Source organism: Neopsephotus bourkii, unplaced genomic scaffold, assembly GCF_033783945.1.
Source record: "Neopsephotus bourkii isolate Nb327-2 ecotype Australia unplaced genomic scaffold, CSIRO-AGI_Nbou_v1 NB_1825, whole genome shotgun sequence".
NCBI lineage: Eukaryota > Metazoa > Chordata > Aves > Psittaciformes > Psittacidae > Neopsephotus > Neopsephotus bourkii.
Window position 1 is genome coordinate 5250571 of NW_026902298.1, and position 22546 is coordinate 5273116.

At 38.9% G+C, this 22546-nt stretch overlaps 1 protein-coding gene across 3 annotated transcripts in view; it reads left to right on the top strand.

Moving 5' to 3' along the window:
• Positions 1 to 22546, top strand: part of NAALAD2 (N-acetylated alpha-linked acidic dipeptidase 2) — a 72165-nt gene that overhangs the window by 36201 nt on the left and 13418 nt on the right. The window contains exons 1-12 of one of the 3 annotated variants that reach the window (XM_061343763.1): positions 4025 to 4233; positions 5710 to 5821; positions 8245 to 8431; positions 9885 to 9986; positions 10783 to 10908; positions 11549 to 11735; positions 12685 to 12778; positions 13069 to 13167; positions 15491 to 15576; positions 16533 to 16652; positions 17338 to 17420; positions 20111 to 20174. In XM_061343763.1, coding sequence (XP_061199747.1) covers positions 4149 to 4233; positions 5710 to 5821; positions 8245 to 8431; positions 9885 to 9986; positions 10783 to 10908; positions 11549 to 11735; positions 12685 to 12778; positions 13069 to 13167; positions 15491 to 15576; positions 16533 to 16652; positions 17338 to 17420; positions 20111 to 20174 — 1345 coding nt within the window. In that variant the 5' untranslated portion in view covers positions 4025 to 4148. Of the gene's footprint in view, positions 1 to 4024; positions 4234 to 5709; positions 5822 to 8244; positions 8432 to 9884; positions 9987 to 10782; positions 10909 to 11548; positions 11736 to 12684; positions 12779 to 13068; positions 13168 to 15490; positions 15577 to 16532; positions 16653 to 17337; positions 17421 to 20110; positions 20175 to 22546 lie in introns of those variants that run through there. The other 2 variants (XM_061343766.1, XM_061343765.1) reach the window with 2 other exon arrangements.

Genomic DNA, 22546 nt, shown 5'->3' on the forward strand with positions numbered 1-22546 from the left:
ATATTAATTAATATCAATTAGCATTAATATTAAGTAATATTAGTTAAGACGTACTGTGTATTGTATGGTTTGTTTGTGTTTTGGACCTTTTTTGCAGTTTTGTTACCTGGTTAAGAAGTGGCTTTTCCTAGTAGACTTATTATAGGGGTATTTTTTACATTGTTTTCATGACTAAGTATTGGTTTTATCTCTCATCAGCCTCAAGTCTTAACTTTGATTAAACTTAGACTAAAGTGGGGATTTTCAATATTGTATGAAATACCCAGCTATTATCAAAGAAGCAGTCATGGCAGTATCTCACTGGTAATATCTTCGTTCTAGCAGGAAAAGCTCCATGTAAAGCAATAAGGTGACGAATGGATGTTGCTTTGATTTGGCCAGGAAGCAGCTCAAAGAGAGATGAGTCTTATGAGACACTGATTGTCTTAACAGCACTGAGCTCTCTCCATGACTGCTAAGTGAGATGTTCAGTAACAGCTGAGAGTGAGAAGAGGTTTGTCTTAGAGCAGCTTTTTCCACCTCCTCACAGATGTGATTTGCATTCCAGGCATGCTGTACTTCAGATCTCACAGTGTCAGGCTCATTTGTCTCTGGCTCCAGCTATTCCAAGGAGCATTTGTCAGACATGATACTGCAGCTTTGGCTTTCTGATTTAGTAATGTGGCCATGTCCCAGGACTCAGGAAACAGTGAACAAGCATTTCTTATGCTGCATATATTGGAAGCGTTAGAACCAGCAAAGGGCAGAAATAAAGGGGGTACAGAAACAAAAAGAGGGGGGAAAGAAACAAATGTTAAAGAGGACCCCATCTTCCAGCCCAGGCACTGGGGGGAGGCACGGTCACTGTGTCAAAACTTACATTTTGCCTGGGTGAATGGAATTTATATAGCCTTTATATGCTGCTTTTCTCCTTTTTCCCCAAGAACTATGTCGATGAGATCGCTCAGGGATAATCTGGAACATATCAGCAAGGAATTTTAAAAATTTACGTATAAAATAAATACGATCCAACAAAAATTCTTGTGTAGTAATGCCACTCCTTACACTGGCCTCCAGAGAGCAGCAAACTGATTTATAGAACAGAACACAATAATTTGGGTTGAAAGGCACCACCAAAGGTCATATAGTCAAACCTCCCCTGCACTGAGCAGAGACATCTTCAACTAGATCGGGTTGCTCAGAGCAATGCCCAGCCTGGACTTGAGTGTCTCCAGCGATGGGGCATCCACCACCTCCATGGGCAACCTGTGCCAGTGTTTTACCACCCTCGTTATAGAAAATTCCTACCTTGTATCTAGTCTCTATCTACCTTCTTTTAGTTTAAAACCATTACCTCTTGTCCTATTGCAGCAGGGCCTGCTAAAATGTCTACCCCTTTAGGTACTGAAAGCTGCTCTTAAGGTCTCTCCAGAGACCTTCTCTTCCTCTTCCTCTGCCTCTGCCTCTTCTTCTTTCTCTTCTCCAGTCGAACAAGACCAGCTCTCTCAGCCTGTCTTCATAGGAGAAGTGCTGCAGCCCTCTGATCATCTTTGTGGCTTCTTCTGGACTCACTTCAACACATCCATGGAAGAAGCACTAAATAGTCCCTTATTAAGCTAAGAGGGAAGAATAAATGTTTCAAGAATTTAGGGCTGAAAAGAATACAGGAATTCCAATTTATGAAAACACAAGGCTTCACAATGTGGCTTTATTCAGCACTGGAGTAGGACTGCAGCCATGTGTGAGGATCAGTGGCAGAGTTGTTAGGAAATCTGATCAAGCAATACATAGGTGAAGTTCATTACTTTTATATGCTTGATGAAGAGCATGGACTTGAATATGACAGGATGAGCCTGCAGAACTGGTTTATTAAGACTGTCACTTTCTTTCCCAGTGAATAATTCACTTGTTTATAAGCCCCCCAAATCAGCCCAGATCAGCCAATAACTTGAGCAGCTCAACCTAGTCAGAATAAGGGTCTTTTTACAGGGACTTCACTTTCTGACTGAAATGTTTTAACTCTGTGGCTCTTCTGAATAGCAGACTTCTCTGCCATTGATACCAAACTCCCACTCTTGCTCTGGTGAAGCTGCTTCAACATTACCATCAATGCATGGATCAGTCCAGGGCACCCCAGATCTCTGTTCTTTTTCACACACTCAATGCTGCCAGCTCCAAACTTTAGAAAAATGGTAGTTATTGTCATCAGCCTAAGACAGGATCCAAAAGCACAAAATTAAGAATAGGTCTGGCACCAGAGCAGGGCAGGCCTGGTATAAATGCTTTCCTGTGTTGGTTTGCTTTGTCTAGAGGTCTTGGGCACTCCACAAGCTCACAAATGGCACTGGGTATTCATCTGTTAGGAACTGAACACTCTCTGCAGAATAATTCAAGTGTTTAAAGTTAGGTCCTTAGTGCACTTTAGATATCCTATGGTGTCTGTCCTGACCACAGGAGCCCTCCTGTATATTGTACCTCTATGGCAGAAGAGTCAGGAGTGAAGTAAAGTTAAGCTGGAAAAAAAAGGGTGAGGTGTGGGAGAAGGTGTTTTAATTTTTGTCTTTATTTCTCGCTACCTAAGTCTGTTTTAATTTGTAATAAATTATTTTCCCCTAATTAGAGTCTGGTTTGCCTATGATGGTGGTTGGCAAGTGATGTCACTGCCTTTACCTCAGTCCATGAGCTTTTTCATCTTATTTCCTGCCTCTGTCCTGTTGTGGAGTGCATGTGATTCAAGGCATACTGTGTGTTATACTTGGATTTAAATGGGATATAATATACTCCACCAATGGTCCATCCACAGAATGTAAGAACATGCCAGAGCTAATAACTGGTAGTATTAGAACTGTATTTTAAGTGGTAAAAGTCTCTTGGTTGCTTCTGTTGCTCAACCTCAGCACTGTGGATGCCCTTATCACTTTAAAAAAAAACACAGGCACAGAAATAAACCTATTTCATACTTTCTCACTGTTGCTATTCTTACCTTCTTCCTCCACTGATGTTATCATCATGTGAGGTTTAATTTAGATAGTAATCTCCAAAAGACCTGTCACTTTACTGTCTATTATATTCCAGTCCTACACCTGTAGTGCTATATAAATGTTAATAATACATCAATATGCTCATTCTTTAGGAGTTCTGTAGGTGGAATTCCATCTGGTTTGTAGATGTCAAGTGAGATATCGGTCTGAAAGACCTTGCTGTTCAGAATTTGTGATGGCTTATGAGCAGTTGGGAAATGACAGAAACTGGATGTGTTTATCGTGAACGTGGACATCCAGCTGTATGCTTAACACTGTGGCTGTGACTGGTGCTGAACACCCAAGTGGTGTAATTCTTCACTAGCCTCTAAAAAGCCCTTACCGAAGTAATTAGGACACCAGCAGGGAGTGATGTGCAGGGCTGAGCTAAACTTGCACAAAGTACACTGGTTCTATGAATCTATGAAAATATCTTGACTCTTCCCTGGGCTGCAGTTGTGTCCTTCGCTATGAGATACTGATAGATTTAGCTGAATTAGACCAGGAAAACATGATCCTAAGAACCTTGTGATACAAAGCATAAAAGGCTGGAGAATACAGGATAAAATCTTGCAGCTTTTCCCATCTGTAAATTGAATATGTCTGAAAGCATCCTCATTGCCTAATCCAAATTGTATTCCGAGCTGCTCTATGTATTCATGACTTGCCAAGGATTAATGTAACCATGGATTACACAGGGGAGCAATTCAGTGCTTCCTTGGTAAAGAGAAAGAAGTTTTCCATTCCTCCATTTAATTTCCTGGCTGCTTTCACTGGAACAAATGCTGATTGTCATTAAGCCTACAACAGGAACTTTCAAAACCAGAAAATCTCGATAATAGGAATTAGCCTTTAAAATAGTACTTTTGCATCGCTTGCTGCACAGTCTAGATGCATATCAGAGATACACAGACACACACAAGCTGTCTTGTGGGGCAAGACTAAGAAACTCAGGTGTATCTTGCACTCAGAAACATCATAACATCATCATTCAGTGATTAAGGAAGGTTAGGCAGAAAGAGAAACACAGAAGCCTGGGGCAGCCTTGGGGCTGAGGGCGGGAAGAGGAGGAGGAAAAGGAGGAGGAGGAAGGCTGCTGCTTGCCTGCCCTCCTCTCAGCCTGCAAAGCAGCCGTCCACCGGAGCCCATATGCCCAGAAGCAAGGCATGGACCCTATGTACATGGCTTGGCTGCCCCGGGCTGCTGGGCTGTTTCTTGCTGGGCTTTCTTGCAGGTGAGTACAGAGACATAGGGGCTCAGCCCGCAGCCATTGCCCTTTATAGTAGATACTTACATGCAATGTGATTAACTCCTCGTCAGGGAGCTTTTACTGCTTGTTAGGGATGTTGTAAAATACTCATCACACTCTTTCCTAAGAGGTAATTCTCTCGAGCAGTTTGATCTTTAGGGAGTGAGGAATATACTGGCTGTGTGCTTCAGCCCGAGACGAACCCTGGTAAACTGACAACTTCCCTTACCGGGCAGACATTCAAAGAGGAGATTGATGGGAGAATTTGAGTCTTGTGTGACTGCAAAACTTCCAGGGTTTTCTTTTTAAATTTGTATTTCCTGTTTTTCTACTGCAGATCTATTTAAATGCTCTTCTTCTGTTGCTATTTTAGCAATAGAAGAGGAGGAGTTTGACTGACAGCCAAGAGCGGAGTTGCTGTAGCTGTCATCGTGTACAATGAACTTTACTAGCACATTAGACTCTTTTCTGCAGTCACTTGCAGCATCTGATTTTAAGTCTGCATCTTTCCTTTTAAACTTGTGTTGTAGCACACACCTAAGGCTAAAGCATGAAATAAAAATCCATAAGGTCTAATAAGTATAAAAAACATTAGTCTGACTTAGGAGGTCCCTGAGCTGCAAATTTCTGGTGCTTGTGCTATTCTTATACATTTCCCTGAATATCATCTTATAGCCATGCTCCAAAACAGGATACTGGGCAAGATGGAACTTTGGTCTGATCCAGTATCACTGCTATGTTCAGAGTGTTGCTAAAATTGCATTTAAACCTAACAGGTAATACCTGTTGTGTACACTTGGCTTTATGATGATGATTTTTCCAGTTTGGGATTTTCTAGCTATGATAATAACATGATTTGTTGGGGATTTTTAAAAGACAAATTAATAAGTTGAGATACTCTCTCCTTTAAGATTTATGGCTACTGAAAAATCACTAACTTCTTAAAACTGACCTGGGTCACAGTTAACTTTATTCCTCTAATTATTAAATAGACTAACCCCACCTTTCCCCAAATCTGTAACTGTTATAATACTGTCGGATGGCTGTTGAGTGCTAGACCTTCACTTTAAATATGCTTATACATATATTTTTATACATATGTATATATTTAAAGATGGGAATTTCGTTATGATTGCCAGGAGTTCAATCCTCACACTACGAACAGTTAACTGAGAATCTATATAGCTTAAAATTAATGACAGATTAATTTGCCTTAAAAAGGGGACTGCATTTACCAGTTTTAAGTATGTCACTGTTCTTGCAATTCCATCAATGAAGTGTATTTTACTTTTCTGCTTCACTTCTCTGTTTGAGCCAGCAAACACTGGCAGAGGGTGCTCTAAGCCCTGTGCATCCTCACGGCTTTACGGAGACAGCTCAGTCCTTCAGGTAGCACATGGACTCAACTACATAAGGACTGGGGGTTCTTGCTAAGCAGGAAGCTTTTCAAATGTGTTTCAGGATGGTTCACAAAACCGACAGAAAAAAGCCCCAGCTCTTCAGATGCCCATCAAAACATGAGAAAGAAGCTTGTGGCTGAAATGAAAGTAGAAAACATCAAGCAGTTCCTTCGGTAAGCCCTGTGCACCTTGGGTTTTGAACAGCTTTAGCAGTCACAAAAGCCAGAAAGTGATAGTATCAGCTCCAAGGAAGAGCCTCTGAAATCAGAGTGCTTTGGAAGTATTTGGTTTGTACAGAATGTCTGGGGAAAGGAGAAGAGACAGACTTAACAACTCTTTTGCTCCCTCTATTTTTGAAGGTACCATGTTGGAGTGGTTGTACTCATCACTGTGCCCCCCTCGAGCTGCACAACTGCCAGTGCTTATCTTCTGTTTTTACTGGTTTTCCATAGTCTTGATTTAATGCAGTACATGTCTGCTTTCAACTCACAAGTGTCTGTCTGAAGCTTTAACATGAGATAATTGCTTTCTCTCAGACTGAGGTGATTTTACTGTATTTGGGGTACACTGTTTCCTGTTAATATATTTGATTGATAATCTGTCTAGTATCACACTAAATCTTGAGTTTGAGCAGCCAAGTCTAAGTAGAAAACAACTATATTAAAAATGAAGCATAAAAATTGTTTCTAAGTTTGTATGGAGCTGAGTTGCAGATATGCATACATACTAATAATTTCTTTAGTGTGACCATATTGGATGATGTGCTGTAATTGGGTGCTCAAGACCCCCAGTATACCCTATCTTCTACAGGGGGAAAAACATATTCACACAAAAAAGTAAACAAATACAGTCTCTGGTGAGTAATATGTTGGTATGCAGCATGTCAGTCAGCAGCTGCATCATAAACATCACAGAATTTACTGACAAATTTGACTGATGTACATTTATCCTAAACCCTGTAGGTTTCATTTCTAACAGCAATTAACTTTTCAAGCCTATAGGCCTTATCTTATTTTGTATTTGCTGCTCTCAGTAGGTTGGAGAATTACGTTTGAGTGACAGTCTAGGCAACATAGAGATTGATGACAGCATGAAATAGCTCTGCAATTATGCTGAAGTTTCTTGGCCATAGGGTATTAATGCTATCTGTTTTTTCTGCTTGCTTTGACACTGGGCCAAATGCTTCATATTCTGGAATTTTTATCCTAAATTCAAATAAAAAGCAGGGATTGAAGAAAAATTATATTAGCACATTATCAAAAAAGTTCGTTAAAAGCATTAAAAAATGAAGAATTTTGATCCATATTCTTTGTTTTTCAGGCTACTAAATCTGCTTTTATCAAGTGAGGAAAACAAATTATGAGTCTCGGATAATGTTGACACATTGACATTAGCATTGAATCATAGGTTGGGAAAGGATGAAACGGTTTGGAAGTGAAAAATGGAACAAAGGGATCATGTGGTGTTCAGTGTATTTTTCCTGATGTGTATGTATGCAGTAGAGTACTTCAGGAATTAAAAGGTGCTTAAAATACTCTAGTGATTGAAGTGCAAGAAGTAGACAAGCAATGAGCTTTGTTTGTCAAGGACATGCCTGCAGAGATTAGAGAGAAAGACAACAGCAGAGCAGAAGGTTGTGGTCTGCTTAGAGACTCTAGATGCACTCAAATGCAGGGGATGGGTGAAAAGACCTGGGTGTCTGGTCCAAGACTGCAGTCTGTGAGAGGTTCTGGTGATTAAAGGGATCCCTGGTAGCTGAGAAAGGCTCGTGTCGTGCTCCTCTTTAAGCAAGGCAAGAAAGACAACCTGGGGTACTGTTGGCTGGTTAGCTTCTTTTCAGTCCCTGGAGGGGTGACCAAACATCCTTCTGGAATCTGTTTCCAATGCATGAAGGACACAAGGGTAGTTAGGAATAGTGAGCACTTATTTGCTATTTGTTTATGTGATCAGCATAATCATCTGTAAGGAAATGTGTGGCTATATGGTTGAGCGGAGACCAGTGGCTGTGGCATCCTTAACTAGATTAAGGCTTTGGACATTGTCTCTTGCAACATTGTCATTTGGAAGCTGAGGAAGTACAAATTGAAGAACAAGCTGCTACATAGGTTGAAAAGAGATAGGTTGAGGTGGTACTAATCATGGCATAATAATAATTTTAAAGTTAAACTTATTAGTGCATGTTATACCAGCAATGTACAAACCTGTTGTCAGATATCAGACTTATTTGGAAGGCTCCTTTCTGAATATTTAGCTTTCCTGTATCTTTTTCTGCTCCTTGCATACTGTCCATATTCTTTTGCTGTCCTTGACACTGATTTTCAATGCTTGTGTGGATGTGGTTATTTCTGTTATGCAGAGAAGGGTTCATCTGACTTACCTGAAGGCCTCAGGGATAAACCTATGCTCTGACTACATTTTGTGCTGATCTTAATGCAGACTCTGATAAACAAACATGTTCTACAGCTCAGACTTCAACTAGGAGACCTTTACTGTCCATTCATGTGGCTTGAAGATAAGATTTATGAGTGGTGATCCCAGTTCACTATTGTGCCTCTTTGCATTTGCTGCTTACTAGCAATTTTCTGTTTTATTCTAGCTCCTTTACCAAGGTGCCTCACCTCGCAGGAACTGAACAGAATCTTCTTCTTGCCAAACAAATTCAAGGCCAGTGGAAGGAGTTTGGCCTGGATTCAGCAGAACTCGTTCATTATGATGTGCTTCTTTCATACCCAAATGAGAAGCAGCCAAACTACATCTCAGTAATTGATGATCAAGGGAATGAGGTGAACTTTTTAATGATTGAACTATATTTATGTAAGACTTCTTTAAAGAAACAGTGTCCTCTTCTCCCACGTACTCATTCCAGCAAGTGCTTTATAATATGATAATAATATAGTATGACAAAAAATCCAGTGCAAAGGAAACGCATATGTAGAAATGGTTTTCCAGATCGTGCAGCAGGACAGCAGAGTGGCTGAAGTCTCAGTGCTGGAGTTAGAGAGTGGATCTGTGGCAAGGCTGCAATTGACGCCAATAAACCATAAGGTGTAAAAATGGTCACACTGGTTCAGCATAAGCATATTTCTAGGCCAATATCCTGTTTCTATACACAGACTTAAGTGGATGCATAGGCAAGTTTAAGAACAAGAAAATGCATTTAAGGCATGCAATTCTTTCAGCGCTGGGCTGTTTTCTGCTCAGCCTGATGCAATTAGTCTCTCATTAGACCTGTTTTCCAAGTTTAACCAGTTAGTCTCTTGTTAAACCTCTCTTCCAAGTACATATTCAAATCCTGCTTGAACAATTCTTGCTTCCACTGCATGCTGAAGTAAGGAATATTACGTTTTATACACAAAATACATTTTTTTATTTATATTTTTATATTACTTTTTATTTATTACAAAATATACATTTTAGTACAATGTTATAAAGATACTATCCATTGTACAAAGTACTGCCTTGTTCCATTTGCTCTGAACCTGATCCTTCTGGCTTCCTAAGGTATCTCCTAAGTTCATGTTGGAAGCAATAACAAACAGCCAGTCCTATAGTCGCCCTCTCCATTTTGTACACACAAGGAATACAGCAGATGTAAAACCTGACAAGGATCCTGAGCAAGGAGAGGATATGAGACTGCTTGAGAAGCATCATGACACATAGGTAGGGGCGAAGAGCCCTGGCTGTAACTAAGGAATGGCCACATTTGGGTGTGATGTGAATTCAAAGGGTGAAAGAATAGAGAAGTTCTTCCAGAATAACAGTCTCTCAGCTATATCTCACAAGGTTACAAAGACTGGACATGAACCTTGAGGCAGCAAGGCATGTTACAATGAATAGTAAGAAAAGGCAGCATGTTTAACAGATGCGTAACTAGCGAAGAGGTGAATAGTAATAATGATAAGAGTAATCACAAAAAATACCATGAAGGCATGGATGAACTAAGTGTCATTTTCTTGTCACCACCTCTTGGCAGTTTTCAGCTGCCTCTTTGCTTGGGTTCAGGCAGTGACTGCTGGGCATCTTCTGACAAGTTTTCATATTTCCATTCTGTTATGGAAGTTCAGCTATGTATCCCTACCTGGTTTTATGTTTGAACTTATGTGTGCTAGCTGGAATTGTATTTTTTGTGAGCAATTTATGGCAACTAGCATGTCATTTGCAACAACCAAGCTTAGTGTACAAACTTGTGCCTGGAGGTAGAGTGTTTGACCAAAGACTCCCATTCTCTATTGATAGATTTTCAATACATCATTGTTTGAGCCACCTCCACATGAGTATGAAAATGTTACTGATATACTACCACCATATAATGCTTTTTCAGCACAAGGAGTGCCAGAGGTAAGAAAAAAAGCTATGTAAGAGTATTATCAGTTGAAGTATTTTGTGAAAGGCTGGGATGGGTGGCTCCAACTTCTCAAGATGTTTGTTGTAGTAGTTTTAATTAGCCATTAGTATAAGAGAACACTTCAGGACAGCTAGGGCACATATTGTGCTAAGGTTAGAAGTATCCTATTACTAAAAAAAAAAAAGCTTTCTCAAATTGCTAGAACTCTGAGTCACAAAGGTGAAAAGCTTTTATCTTTATAGAAATGTTGGATACATCTCAGATTACTCCACATTACTCAATGATACAGAGAGGACTTGGGCAAGTCTTGCATAACAATAGCAACATATAAATCCTTTTGGAAGATATTTTGGATTAAATGAATGTCTTCAAAGGCTACAAAAGCCCCTCTCTTAATCAAATAATTCATTATGGAGGAACCTGTCAGGGGCAACATTGCATAAATGAATAAAATTATATAATAGTGTTTGTGTATGCAAAGAATGCCACTATTTTTTCACAGCCCAGAAGTCTGTCAGTTTAGCAAAGTACATTGGTTTAGTTTCCAGCCTCATTTTATAGAGCTGCTGTGAAACACAGGTTAATATAGAAAAGTGAGGAGTTTGAGCCAAGGCTTCCTACAGATTACAGGTATCTTTTGCTATCATTTTTATGGGCATTAGATCTCATTTGTAGAAATGCAAAAAACCCACTATATGATACCTAGTGAATAAAAGTGTATTCCTGAAAACAGATATTTTGTCTGTTGAATGACCAGTTGCCATGCAACTGCTTTTCTTTTCTGTGCAGGCAGATCTGGTGTATGTGAATTATGGTCGTACTGAAGACTTCTTTAAGCTGGAGCGTGAAATGGGAATTAACTGTACAGGAAAGATTGTCATTGCCAGATATGGGAAGATCTTCAGGGGGAACAAAGTAAGGGTTGTGCTTTGTTTTTCCCTCTGTGGGTCAGACACTGCTCATGGTAGAGCCAGCGGGAGTTACTGAGAGCTGTAAGTTGGAACACAGGAGCAGAAGGAAGCCTGCAATGCGTCCATCATGGCTGCATTCTAAGAATAACTTCCAACACAATAAAAACAGCTGAATGTATTAATCTCCCGTGACTGAGATGACTGCAAACTCCTTAGGCAGTTCTTGCAAGAGATTAGTTTAGGGAACTAAGTAAGTAAAGTAGTGTACAGAGCCAAGGCTTTGAATACTTTTCATCCATAGAATTCAGCATTTTGAAGAATTGTTTGTCAAGGAGTCAGATGCACAGAGATTAAGTAACGAATTCTTCCAACTTCAGACGACAACTCTGACACAATTGCTGGCAGTGGGACAGTGGGGATAGCGGTCAGGTTTTGTGCCTCAGTTTATGTCCTGTGCTTAATTGGATAGCCTGGAGCTGTGACTAAAGATGTGACACAAATAATGAAATACTGTGTTTTGTTCTTCTGATGGGTCTGTGCTCATTTTCACTCTTCCACATATACAACTTGTAAAGCTACATCCCCATGGGAATAAATTGACACATTCAGATTTATTACTGCATTAAAAGCAAATAATTTCACAGGTTAAAAATGCCATATTAGCAGGAGCCCAAGGAATCATACTTTATTCAGACCCTGCTGACTACTGTGCCCCAGGAGTAGATGCTTATCCAGATGGCTGGAACCTTCCAGGTGGAGGAGCCCAGCGTGGGAATGTGTTAAACCTGAATGGAGCTGGGGACCCTTTAACACCAGGTTATCCTGCAAAAGGTGAGTGCTGAACTGATGCTGAAAGTTATTGTGGCACAAGAAATGCAGCTATTTTCATAACCATGTCATTTCAGCTTGTTGCTTTTGAGTTAGGCAGGAAAAGCAAGTTTTAAAGAAAATCTCTCTGTATGATCCAAGCTTTGTAACTTGTAGAAAAGCAGGACATGTAGGTTTATAGACTGAAGTAACAGAAAATGGCTTTGAATTTATAGCCATTTTTAAATATCTGTATTTCTCAAGAGGATTCGTTTAAACTATATTACAGTCTACCATTAAAGAAGAGTAATAGCTTTGCTTGGAGGTATGTTTCCTTGCTGATCCTAAATTCCAAGCAGGAAAACAGTTTGAAATCTTCTTTACAAGGAGTAATATTTCTGTAGTAAAAATAACAGTAGCCTGGAGTCTTTCAAATCTTGGCACCATATGCTTCTTTTGTCCTTGTAGGCATCCTGAATTCAGGCTGAACTAAGATGCCCCCCAGTCTTGCCTGCTGATGGGATGGGAATACAGGGGTGCTTCTGGAAAGCTCACTGGCTTCTGTGACCATTGTTTAAACCCATACCCCCTTGTCTATTGCTATAGTCCCTGACAAAGAGTCCCTCCTCAGCATCCTCGTAGGCCCCCTTCAGATACGGGAGGTGCTCCAGTCCCTGACCATCCTCATGGCCCTCCTCTAATAATATGTAATAATATGGGTGGACAGCAAATCTAACCTTGCATGAAATGTGGGATTTCTGTTACACAGTTGTGCAGATGCCCTATTGGTTTTGTGGTTTTGTCATTGCATTTTCCTTTCCTAGAGGCAATATCTAAGCAATTATATAGGAATTAACACAAAAATTGGTGTATGCTTGTGGCTACTGTGTGGCTGCACTGTTCAAAAGTATTTCCAGTATAGTGAAAGTTGCTGAGAACGCTGTAAACTTAACATTGTGTTCTGGTTTCTCAGAGTATACTTTCAGGTATGAAGTTAATGAAGGTATAGGGATCCCCAAAATCCCAGTTCATCCCATTGGATATCACGATGCAGAAGTATTATTGCGGTGAGTATACATCAGTCCTCTTCACTAGAAGTCAGTATTCACAAGTGCACAGCAGTTTATTTTCTTTTTTAGTACCAAGACAGTAAAATCTATGCTGTTACTTATATTTCATGTTCTTTTGTAGTAGTGTGTGCTTCAGAGAATGGGGGAAATTCAGAGTAATCTATTTCTGGCATAATGTTTCTAGCAATTTTATAAACATACCTTGGTTTAGGCGCAGTAATCATTAAGGAAATATGAGGTTTTAGCCTCCTGGTCAGCTATATTTCTCTTGTTTTTTCACTTAACAGTGCAATGGGAGGACCTGCAGCTCCTGACAGCAGCTGGAAAGGAAGTCTCAATGTGCCTTATAACATAGGTCCAGGATTTGCAGGCAACTCCTCTACAAGGTCTGGTTTAACACTTGACTATTTATAAAGTATTGCAAGAGGAATCTCAATAGGAAAAAGACTGTGAAATAATACATCTGGAGATATTCTGGAGAAATTTATTTCTTTCTGAGTGTGCAAGACTCGGTGATGATTATTAGAATTTGAAAATAAGTTATCAAAACTACAGTTTTGCTCAGTGTCCACAGTGTCAATGGATAGATTCAGAGTTGTATAGGTCCAACCCAGTCTTTCCAACTTTAATCCTTACATTAAAGGTTCAGGCATTGTTTCACTGGTCCTGTTTGAAATGGCTATATAGCAGTAAGCAGACTTTTTCAGTACTGTTGTATTAACCCAAAACATCCTCCTTACTTCAAGTTTGGGTTTCCTTTTCTGATTCTGGTGCCCAAGGGGACAGTAGGACAGCCAACTTGTACCAGTCCAGCAGGGAAGGACTGACAATTCAGTAATCTACGTATGTTCCCTTGTCCACTGGAAGTCTCCCATGATTTCTGTAAACTTAGAGCTGTGAAGTGTGGCAATGATTTGGGAGTCCATCAACTGTTACCCAAAGCTGATAGGCCCTGTGATTGACAGACCTCAACAATAGCAAGACAGAAGATCCCAAAGTACATATATCCGCCTATTTTGTTTGAGAGGAACTGGCATTTGACCAGCAATAGAATATTTGCAGTTTACATTTTTTTCTGCTTTAACAGAGAAATCGAACTGTCCAGGTCTCCAGTATTAATGGAGTTACTACCTACTGGACCAAACTACCTAACAATTGCATTTGGTGAAGGAAGATTTGACTGGCTACCAGGGACTGTCATAGCATTCTTCCTTGCTTATAACTGATAAGATGTAATAGATAAAGCTGAAGATCACATTTCATAGAATCAAAGAATGGTTTGGGATGGAAGGAATTATCCAGTTCCAGCCCCTCTGCCCATGGGCAGGGACACCTTCTGCTAGACCAGGTTGCTCAAAGCACCGTCCAACCTGGCTTTGACTTTTCTATTAATTTTTCACACAAAAATCCTTCTAATTTATATGAGATAATATTCTATGAGGAGTTATGAGGAGTCATAGTGGACCACAATGAACAGTGTGTAATTATGGTGCATCATTATCACTACTACACCTCCTGTAAAAGAAGACTATGCCTGAATATATTATTTTAATAAGACTTCATTGATCATTATTTTTTTATGCTCTGCTTTAGCACTAAAATGGATAAAGTAGGAATAAAGAAATAAGCATAAGAAAGCTTATTAAACATAATTAAAGTGCTGCTTGAAATAGCTTGAAGAGCAACAGTAAAAAAAAGAAACAATATGATTCATCCACAAAACATAGACATGGGAAACATTTTTGAATGTTCTTTTTATCATCTTTAACTTGGTAGGGTAACAGTTCTTGTAAATATGGGCTAATCCTACATACACTTCTTTCTCAGAGTATCTCCATAACAAAATGAACCTTTTGTGCTTATGTAGAAAGTCAGTTGCACATGGGAAGTGTGCAAGTGTATGCATGCTCAAGGCACTGGTGTCAGTTATTTTCTGGGCAAAAATCCAGTAGCTGTCCTGAAGTAGGGTTTGATTTTGACAGCTATGCAGATTTGCTGTTGAAAAGACAACTTCAAATTTTAAACTCTTGGGGTTTTGCCAGACACAAAACAAGCATTGTTCAATGCTTTGTTTCTAATATAGGTTAAGAGGGGCTGAATACTAGTACTATTATTATTATTAGGTCTCCTAATAACTGAATTTCTTTCCTCTTTATAAAATTTCACAAGTGGATTTTACGGGGGGGAAGGGATGGAGGACTGACTATTTTCACTTAGATCTGCAGTCCTCAACAGACATTTCAATTCATTTCTGGATGAGTGTTTCCAATGACCTTCTTTCAGGGTTCTATCTTATTACAAAGAATTGTGCTAGAAAACCAAAGTGTATTCCTTATAAAAATACGTATCCATAATTATAATTTTAGTAAAAATATACATGTATTTTAAATCATTGTATATGCTTTTCAGTTTACTCCTCTAATACACAATTAGCAATTGAATTCCCTAAACAACAATTCAGTGAATGCTGTAAATACTTGAAAGTTTATAGATTGGCCCACTTCATAAGGTAATTTCTAAGGCATCTTTCTGACAGCAGGTTAACCTGATGTGAAAAATGGGGCACTGATTCAGCCTGACAGGTTAGATTAGTGCTAAACATGCAAAGCAAAACAGAAGCAGAATGTGTCTGGCTTACATGTTATTAATGTTGACTTTTTATTGCCTTCTCAGTCAGAAATGGTTACTCCATCCTGCTTTTCATTTCAGAAAAGTCAGGATGCATGTTCATACAAACAATAAAATAACACGGATTTACAACGTCATTGGCATCCTCAGAGGAGCTGTGGAGCCAGGTGAGTGTTAGGTGCTTGGTGAATTTTACTGCTTCTTTATTTTGTGTTAGGTGAAGTCGTTCCCATGGTGCAAGAAACTTCAAGTGTTTTAGGTAGACAGATAAAATGGAATCTGAAAACCCTTTAAGTTGTCCTGTCCCTCCCATCACACTGTTTTTTATTGGCGTTCCCAAGAATATATTTGAATGGGAATGCTAGAATGATAGATACCAGAATTTTTTATACTGCCTGTCATTTTACATTAGGTTTCCCATTGCAGTAGTCATACATTTTGCCTTTGCAAAAATTAACACAATGTAAAGTACAGAAAACTAGTGATGATTTGGGACCTCAACATAATTGTTGATACCTAATAGTAGTTTATATAGGTGAAAGACTTTTAAGTGGAAACATATGTATAAAATATTTCTTGTCTTCATTTCTGTACTTCAGTAGAGTAAGTGAATGTTTGCAGATTGCCTTTAAAACAGATTTGTAGCACTGGTAGCAGCCTTCCTATTTTGTTTGACAAGTAGGAATGCAATTAAAGAAAATAGGCAGCCTAAATACATTTTTAATGAAGGATCACAGAATCGCAGAATCATTACGGTTGGAAGGGACTTCTGGAGATCATCCAGTCCAATGCCTCTGCCAAGGCAGGGCCACTTAGAGCAGGTTACACAGCAATGTGTCTAGGCAGGTTTGGAATGTGTCCAGAGCGGGAGACTCCACAACCCCCCTGAGGAGCCTGTTCCAGTGCTCTGCCAACCTCAGCATAAAGAAGTTCTTCCTCATGTTGAGGTGAAACTTGTTATGTTTTAGGTTATGGCCATTGCTTCTCATCCTGTTGCTGGGCACCACTGAGAAGAGGCTGGCAACAAGCTCCTGGCACCCACCTTTGAGATATTTATGTGCATTAATGTGATCCCCTCTCTTCTCTAGGCTAAACAGAATTGATATTGTGTGTTTGTTTCCAGACAGATACATTATTTTAGGAGGTCATAGAGACGCCTGGGTGTTTGGTGGTATTGATCCAACCACGGGTGCAGCTGTTCTGCAAGAGGTTGTACGGAGCTTTGGTAAAATGAAGATGGAAGGTAACTTAAAATTACTTAAAATGATGGATATGGAAACCAGCAGCTTTGAGGAACTGTGCTGTATGTTCCCATCAGCAGTTGTGTTGATTTAACTTTTCACCTCCACAGAAAGTTGTATTTCTTATTATAAAAGATGCAAGTTAATTGAAGAAGTGCATAAAATGTTGCTTTCCAGCACTAAAATGTGTTTCTATACTGTATAAATAAGCAAAGTAACACTTATTTCTGAAAAGTTTTGTTAGATTTTACTATTTAAGGACAAGGGGAGTCGTGAATGCTCCATCCCTGGCAGTGTTCAAGGCCAGGTTGGACAGAGCCATGGGTGACATGATTTAGTGTGAGGTGTCCCTGCCCATGGCAGGGAGGCTGGAAGTGGATGATCTTAAGGTCCTTTCCAACCCAGACCCTTCTATGATTCTATATGTAGCTTGGCATCTTAGTTGCCTGAATTTATTTTCTCATGTCTCTCATTGGTGTAACAGTACGCTCTTAGTTGTATGGAATGAAAATATTGTATTAAGAAGAAATGCCTCTGGAGCAATATGCTCCTCTAAGGAGTTCAGAGAGGATTTTTTGCTATATCATTAAGTGCTATTTTGTGAAGTGATTTCTATTACCTGCGGTGATCTTTCAGCAGACTTTCTAACTTCAAATTGAACTCTCATGTTTAATTATGTGGTTGAAGGTTGGCGACCTAAGCGAACCATTATTTTTGCAAGCTGGGATGCAGAAGAATTTGGATTATTGGGATCCACAGAATGGGCTGAGGTAAATGGAAAAAAAGAGTGTAAAGAAAAGTAAAACTTTAAAGTCTGTTGCAGGCAGCTGCAATGCCCAGTGGCATGTATTCCTAGAGTGCAATCAATAGCTTCACAGTAAAGTTGGAGCACAACAGACTCCTTTAGGGGCTGTGAGGCCCTCATGTATTTATACAAATTACCCACTTAATGTCTTACAACATAAGTGGACTAGCTCTTCTAAGGTTTAAAAATCTACTTTGATTCCAAGCTAATGTCCTTCAGTGGTCCCTGTGTGGAAATCTAGCTGTTAGTTTAACAGAACAGTAACATTTTATATAACCTAAATTGTTTTACTTTCTAACTTCTATTTGAGAAATAGCTTAGTTTCTATAAACTAAGGTCCATGTACCTGTGATCCATGAGCACACCAAGACCATTGTGTGGAAATTAATCCTCCCAGGTAAATGAAACAGAAGGTAATCTATGAGTTCCATATTGCTGTGAAACTTCCAGTATCATAGAGTGTCAGGGAAAGGACAATAGATTAATCCTGTAGTGAGATCCCTAACTATATTCCTGCCTGATAGAAGAGTGCTGGAAAATTCAGAAGTAAGGTTCTGAATGTTTTTCTCTTCCTTTCCCTGTTGGGCATGTTCAGTTTTTAACCCTGTGAGTGGATTTGTTTAGCCCAACAGTAAGAAATATAAGTCTTAGAAGTGTTTTCATTGCTTTGTCTGTAAAATCCAAATTAGAAATGCAGCAGGCAGAAAATTGCCTGATGAAACACATTTCTGCTGAACTATGTAGTAGTGCTGGCTGGTTTAACAGAAATGTATCATCTTGATCTTCTGTTAGAATTTTACTTACATGGTTGCATTTAGGTAAGTGGATAGAGATTTCAGAATCTATCAAATAAAGTATTTGTATCTTTTTGCTTTAGTTTATTGTCGTGCATTTCAGTAAAGCACAAAATTACATAGCAAAATCGCAGGTGTCAGAGGAGGGAGCAAAACCAGAAATATGCTTCCAAACACCAATGGGATTCCATCATTCTTCTGTAAACAAAACAGATTTCTCTTGGTTTGGATTTGCACTAATTTTCTCTCTACATTACTTGGCTTCCAGCTGCAATAGACTCTCTGCACCTTACTGGTGGTTTTTGGGACATTAGATGAAGAAAACACAATCTCAATTATCTTTAAAGTCATTTACTGAGAGATTTTAAAGAGTTAACATTAAAGTTTTATCCCATCTGAACTCCACTGGTAACAAAAGGATACCGTATATCAAACTTTATTTGTGCTTTCTTTAACTATGTATCTATGCACATATTTAGATGCTGTCAAGAAAAAAAACACCTATTTGTTTTAACTATGAGGAATGTGAAACAATGATATTTAAAAGATCAATTTTTGTTGAGCAAGTCATGAATAAATTAGGAGTTCTTTTGATGTTTGATTTCTTCACATATTGCTACTGCTGTTCTGTCAAGTCTTTTGTTTAATAATTTAATGTCTAGTAATCTATCATTCATTATTTCATGAAATAGCAGTTGTGCTAGATTAGAAAGCCATAACCACAAATCATATTTGAACCTCAGTGGTTTTATATTGTTGTTTTGTTGCTTTACCTTCCTTCCCTTTTACACCTAGATTAGATTCAGCTTCTCTAGAGACAGTCTTCATGGTTTGCATTCATGTTTTCCTGTAAAGCTGCCAGTAAATCTTGAGGAAAATTAACTCATGAGAATCACCATCTTCTGTGTAAGAAAAAGACTGCAACTGTGGCAACATCCTTTTGTTACATAAGCAATCTCCATTGCTCATAAACAAAGTCATTTCTTTATGTTGCAAATAAGGTTTTGCACATTTGCAAGGCCTTATTTATGCACATAATCATAATCTTTTTGCAGAATCTTCTCTACTATTTATTTTAAATATATTAATTTCACCATGAAGTTATCAATTACCAGTTCAGTTTTTAGTTCACATGACTTACAAATGATTAGTTGGGTTATAAATGGAATGAATCAAGTAACAATTACTAACCTAATTGGAATATCCATCACAAAGCCAAGACCTAGTAAAATACCACTTTCTGATTAGGCTATCAATTGCAAACATAATTACCAGTTTGCAAAAAAATTCAACAAGTGTGTGCATGTATTTAGCATGAAAGCAATGCTTGGTTGACTCAAATCAGTCAAATTCTCTTTAATAGGAAATGTCAGTGCCTTGACTTATCCCTTTTTGAAATGGAAGGGGGTAGAAATGACAGCAACACTCGGTTTATCAGTGTTAAAACTGAGTTCACTGCTGGATGCTCACATGAGTAATTATGGATTCAAAGCATGGAGAAATTCTGGCTGACCTCATGGTCATACATTACATGTTCAAAAAAGCAATGCAGAGATAAAACACATGTATAACCTTAATTTATCCTGTTACAATTCTGTTCAGTAGTTTTCCTGTTCCATCTTGCTCCTGTGTGATGCATCCTACATTTTGTGGGTGTTTTCCACAGCAAATTAAGCAGGAATGAATTTCATATGCCCAGATCACAGACCCATCCTCAAATGTTAATATAATTAGCAAGGTACATAGTGCTTCTTATCCTGATGGGGCTCTTAAAGGTAATGCTGTAAAACCCAGTGTGCTTAACACGCTCTTGACTAAATTTCACTAAATGCAAGTAATAATTACACTTTTATAACCCCAGGAAAATGCCAGAGTCCTCCAAGAACGGGCAGTCGCTTACATCAACTCGGATTCTTCTATAGAAGGTGGGTCTTTCATTTTTAAACTCACTTTACTTCACAGATGCCAAAGTTAATAGTCTGCTGTGTATTATTTATTGCACCCAGAGCTGTCAAATATGACAGATAATGTAATGTTCAGAGTAAGTGCAGCAAATCCAGAGTTAAGTGGAGAAAGAGTAATTTCAATGCTCATGTTGCTTGCTTTTGCGCATAGCATCATCCAAGAGCTGCACCTCAGGTGTCTGGAGTCCAAAATGCTTCATCTGGAGGAGTTTAGCATTCTGTTCTAATGAACTGAGCAGTCTGAATGTTAAACTCTCTCTTAACAGCACTAGCTTTAATTTGCAATTACAGTTTTAATATATGACAGACTGCTCCTTGTTCTGCTTTCAGTTCCAGCTTCTTTCCCTGTGGAATTATATTTGGGGCAATAGTTTATTATGATTTTAGGACAAATTGTTTTGAATTCTTAGAGTTACATTTTGTGGCGTGGGACCCATTTTGGGCCAGTGTGATCACCTTTGGTCATTGTTATGAGGAGGGAGAATATGAAGGGAGTCACATATGTATTATGGCAGGACTCTTCTAGAAAAATAAGTGTTGAAGAGTGTTTCACAAATGACTCTGATCCACCATCATCCAATTTACTATGACCTTCAGATTATGAGATGAATCTGTCATACAGAAACACTGCTTAGAAACCTGACTTTGAATTTTGGGCCCAAAACTAAGACCTAAATCACAAAATCCTTCTTACATTATACTGAGCTTTATTACAGAAGGACTTCATTTACTGCTGTCTGTGCTGAAACAATAGTAGAGGCCTGTGAAGCAGTCCTTCATCATAACCTCAGTTATTTAGGGCATTGCCCTTCCCATGTTAAACCCAACTGATTTTGGGCTCACTGTGTGTAACTGAAATGGGTATCAGGCATATTTAAGAATTCTTTTTATTCTTGTCAGCTGAAAAGTTTATCTCTCACAAAAAGATTGTAAAGAAAGAAAAGCCAAACCCAGTTCCTCAGTTGGAATTGGGATATAGGAAGGGTAAAAGCAGTTCCGTCAATTATGCAGCCTACATGCTGTGTAAAAAGTAGAGCAGAATTTCATGCCTGGAAGATCTTATGAATGAAATAATAGCTTTACACTGCTTCATATTCTCTGCATGGATTGTAACACACATATTTTAGGTGGTTTGCAGCCAACATGCTGCTGTCTTAACAATTTTCTTCTGAATCTTGATTATTCAAACATGTCTCCTGTTTTATGCATTAAAGAAAATGTGAAAGTAAAACCACTGGAAAAGAAATATGTAATAAGGAAAAGAAGACCATACTCAGTGTACTGTTTTAAGTATCTTGCACATCTTTCACCTGATTGGGTGTTAAAATCCTCCGTAGAGCCATAGCACCCATGTACTCTGCTGATTATTTTGTTTATCATCATACATTCTCCACAGTACTTTATATGCCATGTTTTGAACAGCAAATTATTCACTGTCTTTTAGCAATGAAAAACGGAATAGTGCGTCATACTTTTGAGCATTTTTGTGACTCTAATTTCCAGTTTTCAAATATAGACTCTCCTTGGAAACATCATTAACATTATCTGGTATTTTTCCCATCATAATGGGGTTTTCTGTAATTGTCAGTGTAGTCCATTTGTGAGTACACGCTGTGCAGAGGATGACCCAAATGTCTAAACTGTATCAATAACCTAACTATGTCATCTGAGAGCTTATGTTTTATTATGTCCCAGCTCTCTCATCCCTCTCCTTCTCTTTGTTGTTGTCTGTATTTGAGGGCAGAGGTGTTTGCCTGACTGCTGTTTGGTGGTTGTAGTACATAGACAAGATGCTTTACACTCCTGCCTGCCTCAAAAGTGGCCATAGTTTCTTCTGATGGGGCTCTTGTTGCTGTAACTGACAGCTTCCGCATGAGATACGTATGTAGTTCAACATAGCCTGCAGGCAATGTGGAAACCTTATGGGTGTAAAGCATAGCAGCCACATCATGGAGGTAAAAGGGGGGGTTTAGGAGACAGTAGGTGAAAACATTACTCTTCATCTTTTCTGCCTCCTGTTTGGGTGAGACTGAGTTTGAAATATGAAATGCCAAATGTCTTGCAAGTCTCTTGCTCAAAAGACAACCCGTCTTTCAGATACAGGCTGCAAAAACATTGAATGAGTACTCTTCAGGATAAAAGAAGAAGCAGCTGCATTGAAAGACTTCTTAAAGCGTCTTCCAGGGAATGAGCCTTTCCTCCTGCACAGCTGTTGAATGCACTGAGTTTATCTTTAACATCCTACAAAAAGTTACCATTGCCTTCTGCTTAACACAGGCTTCAGGGAGTGTGTGAGTGACAAGGGATTGTAGCTAATGAGGGATAGTTAGGCA